This window comes from Rhineura floridana, chromosome 15, assembly GCF_030035675.1.
Source record: "Rhineura floridana isolate rRhiFlo1 chromosome 15, rRhiFlo1.hap2, whole genome shotgun sequence".
Classification (NCBI taxonomy): Eukaryota; Metazoa; Chordata; class Lepidosauria; order Squamata; family Rhineuridae; genus Rhineura; species Rhineura floridana.
This window is the reverse complement of record NC_084494.1, coordinates 22,557,802-22,566,702: the sequence shown is the minus strand read 5'-3', so window position 1 is coordinate 22,566,702 and position 8,901 is coordinate 22,557,802. Positions and strand designations below refer to the sequence as shown.

At 41.5% G+C, this 8,901-nt stretch overlaps 1 protein-coding gene across 1 annotated transcript in view; it reads right to left on the bottom strand.

Annotated features, from left to right (window-relative positions):
* Positions 1-3,413: 3,413 nt before the first annotated feature.
* The window catches only part of HIVEP3 (HIVEP zinc finger 3), a 68,011-nt gene continuing 62,523 nt past the window's right edge, over positions 3,414-8,901 (bottom strand). The window contains exon 7 of the mRNA XM_061597261.1: positions 3,414-8,697. Within this exon, the coding sequence (XP_061453245.1) occupies positions 7,843-8,697 (855 nt within the window). The 3' untranslated portion in view covers positions 3,414-7,842. The remainder of the gene's footprint in view (positions 8,698-8,901) is intronic.

Here is an 8,901-nt window from a genome sequence, read left to right as displayed (position 1 = left end):
ATGTTCTGTCTTGGAATAAGGCAGGTTCCTATGTTCCTATGATTCCCACATCCTGATATTCTAGCAAATAAAGACTGCCAAAAAAGCCTGTAATATGTTGGGACTTTAAAATTTATTCCAACATGCTATTTTTTAAAAAATAGGCTCAGACCGAATAGGCAATCTGAACTGTAGTAAAGGCAATATACGTGTAAAAACTGTTTTTTTTCTTCATTCACAGTACAGATGTCATTTACAATAAAGTTCACAAACATCAAATGCTGAGTATTTTTTCTTTTTTTCCCTTAACATTATATTCTGTGCTTTTTACCTGCAATTTTTCTTTTGCACTCTTATAACCATAGACATTGCAAGATGCAAATGTAGAAACTGAATTTAAAATAAAATTACAGGCAAAACTACCAACTTACACTGAACTCTAAGTCTGTACATATTTACAGTACCTTTTTTGGAATGTATTGCCATTTTTTTTAAAAGAACATATAGAAACTTTCTAAAGACTATTCCACTTACAGAATACATACACCTTTTAGAAAAAAAGGCAAATATTTATCTTACATGAGACCATGTATATTAAATTTGCGCACACATCATCAATATTATTAATATTTTACATTACATTTACTAAAGTGAGCATAAGTGCCATAATAGTTCAATAATGAAAACTTGTTTTATGTCATTGTTAGGACCCCAAATTTGGTATTTATTTATTTTTTAAAAAATTACCTTTTAAAATTCACAAATACTGTGCAATAACTGGACACACCAAAACAATTCATAAAGAACACAGAGAATAAAATCAAGTGTACTTTAGGGCTGGGAATAAAAATGGGGGAAGGGCTGAAAAAAGAGGTAAGAGAAAGGCTAGATCACAATGCTTCACGCTTAGCTCAAAAATGGTTTATCGGTATCAAGAACACAACACATATTGCTTCAATGCTTTTTAAAAGCCAACTGCAATGACTTGGCATTGTATTTTTTAATGGTGGCCAAACTAGGCATTGCCAGGCATGGAAAAACACCTATAAAGAATCAATGGGATGAATACAGTGAGTGTGGGAGCATTTGAGGGATGGAAAAACGTGCCCTTGAGGTTAAAGAATTCCTAGAAATTATTCTTTCATTCACATTAAATAAGAAGTTACAAGCACTTGATACCTGGGTGATTTCATCTCAAGTGCAGTGCAGATTTTATTTGGTTTCTCCTCTTAGGTTATTCATTACTAGAAAATAAAAATTTAAAAAGTCTTGAGAGCCAATCACAAATATAAACAGCAAATGTGTTTTCCTTGAGGTTTCCCCTTTTATGAGGACTGTCATCTGAGTTATAAAGGCCAGAATTATTTTTTAATTGTCTGAAGTGAAATCAATCATAAATCAGTCAGCAAACTGCTCCTGGAATTACATGCTGGCAGAAGATTCCATGGGTATTGTAGTAGAGAATGGCCCTGGAGTATTGGCCAGCAGTGATGTGAGTGGGAAAGTCCAAGCATGCATCAGGGTCCTGTGAGAACTTTGGCTCCAAGCCAAGGGTTTCATTTGGCATGCATCCAAGTACTGTACATTGAGCTGGTTTGTGGACTACAGTAACACCTCAGTTAACAAATCCTCCATGAACCAAGCTCCTTTCAGTGAAAGCTTTTTTAAAGGTGAAACTTACCAGCTTTGCTTTACTATGGATAAACTTTCAAGCCTGTGTCTTTGCTTTAAGGTAAAACTGACCAGCTTGTGTCATTGCTTTGCTATCAATAAACTGGCAAGTCTGGGCCTTTGCTTTGGTATGGTGAAACTGACAAGCCAAGCCTGTGCCTTTGCTTTGCTATAGTGAAACTGACAACCATGTGTGTTTGCTTTGCATTAAATAGATCTCTTGCTTTCTCTCAATGCTGGATTGGGGGGGGGAGGGAAGGATCCAATACCATTCAGAGGAAAAGAAGGAGGGAAGGGGGAAGGGAGAAGGAGGGGAGTGGGTGGGTGCTGGGTAGGCACCCTTTAAAGCCCCTGTTGAAGCTGCCTCCATCATCTATGAGCAGATATAGGAACCTATCCCTATTCTTTCCATGTTATTCCTACTTCTGATACCAAAGCTTCTGTTAAAGAAATAATGTCCAGGACAACATCTGCTTTGCTAACTAAGGTACTACTGCATTCAACACCAGCAGATTTTAAGTCCCTTGGATATCCCGTAAAGATGATTCAGAACTACCACCGTCATGATTTGTCATGATGTCTGAAGCAATGCCATCCAACCAACCATGGTTTGTGTGTAGCCTCCACACCAGGATCTGAAACTACAGTTTGAATGAAAGATTGGGCAAACTGTGGTTTGACATTACATCTGAACCAATATGCCATATCTTGGATCACTTGTCTGCACTCAGCGTCTGCTGTTTGGGATAACACCTATGGATTGTCAGAGAAGGCAGAGAAAAGAGAGCAATCACACAAACCATGGTTTTCTTCCATCTGGAACATAAATCATGTTTGGTACCTGAGGTTGCATTCCTTTACACACTTACCTGGGAGTAAGTCCCATGGTAGACATGTATAGTATTGCACTGTAAATTGCAGCTAGAGCAAACCATAATTTGGTGTTATGCCCAAGACAACCCCCTAAGTGTTGTCAATTTCAGTTTAATTCATATTGCTAGGTAGATGACCAACTGTTTTGAAACTCAGGCCTTTAATTGTCATGTCCAAATGGCCTTCTGTAACTAAGGCTGCAAGCAAATACACACTTACCTGGGAGTAAGTCCCATTGAACCCAATGGAACTTACATCTGAGTAGATATGTATTGGATTGCAGCCTAATGCTGTAATCTAGGCATACTTTCTTGGTAGTAAACCCCAACAAACACAGTGGTATTTATTTCTAAGTAAATATGCATTGGATTACAAACAAAAGTAGCCATTAATTACTGACTCTCAGAACACTGGAAATCAGGAAGCATAAAAAGGGCTTAAATATAAAGTCCTCAAGAGATTATAAATCTAGTAATAAAGTGCTCCAAATAAAAAGCAATCAACTGTCACTGATGCCATCAATGTTTTAAAATAATTATCTTTGTTTCTTTGGGCTCAAAAGGGATAAAGATACTAGAGGCTCTCCAAAATCCCCAATGGGGTGCTTGGAAACCAAAATACAGAGGCCTTGTCTATGCAAAATAAATAAATAAATGGCCTAAGTCTAGGAATAAAAATGCCCAGAATTTGCAAAGGTTTTTGATGCAAAATAGCTTTACAACAAGGGTTTAAAAAGGAAAAAAACTGAATTCAAAGCTAGCTCAAAATGGAAAGTAATTGTAGAAATAATCTATGGAAAGCACAGACCAATATCACACATTTACTCTGAAGTAAATGTCACTGTGTTGAGTAAGATTTATTTCCAAGAAAGTTTATATAGAATTGTAGATTTTGGAACGGGAGTTTTAACCCACAGTTGCGCATATATATATACACATACATACATATATGGAAAAAAAACCTTTTAATAACAAAAAAATGAATGATAGAATCTGCCAGGTCTCTTTAGTTCAAGGACATGATAGGGGACCATTCTGACACATGGCTGTCTTTGTTGGCTTTCATTATAGCACCACACTGTGGAGACCAGACAGCAACGTTTGAGATTGACCCAGAACTTGACCTTCAGTGGGGCAATTTAAGTGCTTCAGGTGAGGCACGTTCTTAAGGCTTTGCTAGGTCTGCCTAGAGTGCTCAGCACCTTGCAGTTTGAGCCCTTAGGGTGTTTAGCTTGCCACAAGGAGAGCCAGCTCCACCTGGCCAGCGAGTGCACTTAGATAGGCCACCAAAAAATGCCCCAGAGACTTTCAGAAGACTCGATGATTGGTAAGGATGAGTGGAAGGAGATAATTGTATTCATTCATTTGCATGTATCAAAAACTATCTCAAAGCTTTTTTCACATGTGAGGCTTAAAACCATCTTGGCCTAAGCTGATATCTTCTGGGAATGTGAAATCTACACTAATGAGAATTTCCATTCCTGCACTCACAACTGCCACCAATTGTGCAAGAGAGGCCCATTTAACCCTTGTGTGTGATAACTTAAGCGTCAGATACGCCATTGTATAAGCTATGCCATGCCATCACTGGAGAACCTGACATTACATTGATGTCTCAGAAAGGGCAAAATGCTGTCATGGGCAGATACACTGGCATGAATATTCAGGATCTAGGCACTTGTCAGATCCCAACTAGAAAATAAAAGGAAGAGTTCAAGTAGAGTCCTCTACAGAAGGAGAAGGAAACAGATGTTGACATCCAAAGCCACAGAGCTTTGCACGGTGTCTTGGATGCTCTGCCTGTCAGCCTGTTCAATTAGCATTGTGGTCTTGTGCCAATGATGCCTGTGCTCTGTTCCTTTGCCCCACATGCACATGCACTCACTAGGATAATAAGTAGATGACACTATTTACATTTGCAGTGTTTGCCTGTTTGCAATGCAATATGGATGGAACATCCCTCTGTAGAGCCCCAACAGAGAATACAAAAGGTTCAAGAGCAACAGGCAAACATACCCAGGAAAGTTATTATTATTATTACCTCTGGGTTGTTTACAGATGCCATCAGAACAGATAGGAAACATCACTTCCAATGCATCCAAAGGAGAGATCAATCCAAAGGCTGAAAACTGAGCACCAGGTTGCATTAGATCTAGCCTCAAAAGAAAACCAGGGATGCTTAGAGCATGAATGGAGAATAGATGAGCAAATGCCCAGTAATGGCTCAATACCGAAAACCATTTTGTCCAAAAAGAGCTGCATGAAAAATAGGTTAAGTGATGGGAATGGAGGGGAATCAACCCCCTGAAATGGTACAGAATTCAAAACCATGGCAGAGATAAGGTGCTGCTCTCCAACAATGCCCACAGATGTTCTGATCCAGGGTTTGTTCCTTCAGTGAAGTTGACGGGTGACATTTTGTATCTTCTGAAGATAATGTGAGCGTGGTACCGATTTCCATTGGAGCCAGGCTTTAGCCCAGTGGCAGATGTTCGTCCCCATGACCTGTTGACAAAGAGGATTGTATTGGACCTTCAATAAAGTCTCAGATTAGGTACTGGCCACCAGTGCAGATTGTATAACAAGATCATTCTAGACCTTAGCACTGAAAGGTAGTGGAAGCAGAAGTAAACCAAGCAGAAAACAGCAACAAGAACAACCATTGTCCATCATGAAAGGAGATTTCCAGGGAACAGTGAAATTCCAGCGTCAGTTTGGTCATCTTCACAATTACATTATTTTGACCCCCCCAAAAAAAGAAAGAAGCTCCACCAAAACTATCTAATACAACACAAAAATGAAATGATACATCACAGAAACTTATTCAACTCAAATCCCATTCATTCCATGTCATTCACCTATGCGCTAGTAAAAGTTCATGGGTTTCCATGCCTGCTTTATACATATATATATATATATATATATATATATATATATATATATATAAATTCAGGATTTTATTTTATTTGTACTTTGCGTGTGTTTGTGTGTGTGTAGCATGCATATATTATAATGGAACATCTGGTCCATTGGTTAAATATTTGTGGAACGGGTTTTTGCGTAGTTAATTTTGAAAACTGTCTGTACAGGCTCCATTTAGAGCAACAGACTCTTCAAATGAATGCACTTGCTGTAGATCAGAATGCACAACTGTTTTAACAGTTGCACTATTAAAATGGCATCATCATGGCATCATTCTGTATGTGACACCAGGTTAGTTAGCCATTGAGGCTACTGCACTCTTCTGGATGGCCACCTTTTAAAATTCACTAGCGCTTTTGCCATTGCAACCTATTGATCTGAAATACAAACAATTCAATCCTACCCATGTCTACTCAGAAGTAAGCCCCACTGAGTTCGATAGGGCTTACTTGTATAAGATTGTATGGGCTGAAAGGGCCCACTAAATAAGATCAATTAACATTTGTAGTATTCCATTTAAAAAGGGGTGGAGGAATAAAATACAAATGCTTAATTACTTCTTTGTGGTGTCTATTCAGTTCCACGCATGGGTGACGTGATACAGATAAAACACATCTAAGACTAATAATACAACCCAGTAGTGGACAGCATGATGGGTACTGCTGCTCACCTGACCTCCATTCAGTTGCATCACTGCTGCTTACTGGGAGGTAGAGGGAGAGCCGGTGGCGACATCGGAATGGTGCAAACAGATCAGTGGAGTCAATCCACACTTTTCTGACCTCACCCCTTCCCCTCTACCTCCTGGGTACCAGCGTCACTGCCTTACCACACCACACGCTACTGACAGAACCAGAAATACAGATATGGTTTGGGTGTGATATAACACAAGCATGTATTTAGTCTTGATTCGTGGCAGGGGTGGAGAACCTGTGGTCTCCCAGATGTTGTTGGGATCCAACTCCCATCATGCCAGACCATTGGCTATGCTGGTTGGGGCTGATGGGAGTTGAATCCAACAACACCTAGGAGGGGCCCAGATCCCCATTATCAGTTTGCAGCATAGCCACATTTCTGGTTCCATAGCTGTGTTCATCTCTTAGCAGATGGTTCATAGTTCATGTCTGGGATCACACAGATAACCACTCAAAGAACATCAGTTTTCATAGGTAAGCATCCTGTTTTTATTTTTCCTTTTTTTCTGATTTCCAAAAGAGGGATCAGAGGAGATTTTTCTGCATCGGGATTTAAAGTAAAAATAAGTAAATCAAAAGCTGAGTTATTATTTCTCAGACTACAGAGCAAACTTCCAAAGGGCAGGATCCCCAGGGATCACAGCCCAGCCCCTATGCCTAGCGGCTGGTGAAAGGCACCCCTTAGAGATTGTGCACATGTGTCAAAGCAGCAGCCAAGTCATGGAATGTCAGTATTAAAGCAAAGATGGTGGCCAGAAAGCCATTCTCAGAACAATTTTTACATTCAATACATTCCTGTTTTTTTACAATTTCTTTTTTTCCCCCCCTCTTCGGGAGGGGGAATATTGTGTGTGTGTGTGTCTTTTTTTTTAAAGTGCTTTTGAGGGATTTTTATATGGGAGGCACATTCTGAGATTCTTTGTTTTGGAGAGATTATCTTTCACCGTTACTGGGCCCTCCCCATAAAAAACAAGTGCTAGTTTAATTTACAATTCAAGGGTAAACATTTCTTTCTTTCTTTCTCTCTCTTTTTTTCTCCTTTCCAAATCTAAAGCAGTCACAACTGTACTTAAAGCACATTTATAGGCAACCAGAGTAATGCAAATAATAGAAGGAATAATTATATAATAATAAGCACTTTGCCAGATATTAAATAAAGCAAGTAATAAATAAGGGGTATGGGGGAGGTTGTAACTCTCTGTACATGGGGGCAGGGTTGTCCCTCCCCCCCTTAATAATTCAACCATTCTCTTTTAAGAGGCGTTTATTTTCATTAAAAAGTTTTTCAGTGCGTTGGTTGGAAATGCTTCTCAGCCCTTTCCTGTCTGCATGTGGTTGAGCCCAGAGCTCATAACGGGGATGGAGATCTAACACCAAGCCCCATTCCAGATTTCTTTTTAAAAATAATAATTAGAATAATAAATCATAGCTTTCATTTGTTGGTGTATTTCAAGCAACAACCAAACACACACATGCGCGCGCACACACACACACACACAAGTCTAGAAAAGGCACACATGTACATGTGGAAACAATATCAGACTGAAACAAAGAGAAGAACCAGCAACAGTCTCCGTGGGTTTGGTCATATGCTAGAGAGCTGGGTTTCTTTTGTTGTTGTTCCTTTCACTTTGAAAACCAACTGCACGGGCAACGGTCTGTTGATTACGTGGGCAGCTTGGGTCAAAAGACGGCAGGAGGACTTAAGCGCTTCCTGTCTCGTGGTCCACTTGCCTTTGTGTTAGGGTGAAGCTGACTTGTTCCAAGGGTGGGCTCCTCCTACTACTGTGTGCCCCCGCAGGGGGAGCTGGCTCTCCTGAGAGGTTCCTTCTCCTGACAGAAGGCTGGCGCGAAGAGAGGCTCAATGAGTGCTCCAGCAGGCAGCCGGTGCTGCTGCTCCTGTCCAGCGTCTGAGCGGGGAAGTCTGAGATCAAAGTGCAGGTGGATTCAAAGGAGGTGTGTGAGCTGCTATGCTGTCCCTTCCCATTCTTGCCTGGGTCTCCTCTACTCTCCAAAGGCTTTGGAGAGCACTCATCCTCTGGGCAGGGACTATCTCGGGTGGCCATACAGCTTCCCTGCTCCGAGTCGCCAGGTTTGGTGCATGTTTTTACCCTGTATTCCTCCTGGGCTGCCTTTTGCTGATGCTCGCTAGTCCTTGTTTTCTCGTCCAGGTACCTGCTGCTCGTAGGCGTCAGGGTTGCTGATGAGGAACGGGCTTCTTCTGGGCCTTGGGCCTTGTTGCCCCTTCCTCTCGCTCGGCCAGGTTCAGAAAAGTCGTCACCGGGGGTAAAGTAGCTGGCTTGCAGTGACATCACTGATCCATGCGCCAAGCTGGGATGGCCACTGGGCCTTGCCTGGATCATCTGGATGCCCCCAATCGGAATCATAGGGAATGGGCTCCTGGGGAGCTGCTGCGAGTGCAATGGGAGATGACTGAAGATATAGTCATCCACCCGGCTTGGTGCATGGGTGTGCATTTCTTGAGGCGATTGCAAAGGCCTTATGCAGAGATGCTGAGGAATGCCTGGTGAGCTTGCTGGGCTCCTGGATTCTGTCTTCTGTAATGACAGGAGGTAGATATTAAAGAACATTGGGAGCTGCCTTATATGGAGTCAGACCATTGGTCCATCTAGCCCACCGCTGTCTACACTAGGGGTGGGGAAACCTTTTCCACCAGAGCGCTGCATTCTCTTCTAGGCATCCTTCTGTGGCCATATGCCAGCGGTGGGTGGGGCCATAAGGAAATGTGGGTGGAGCAGGTG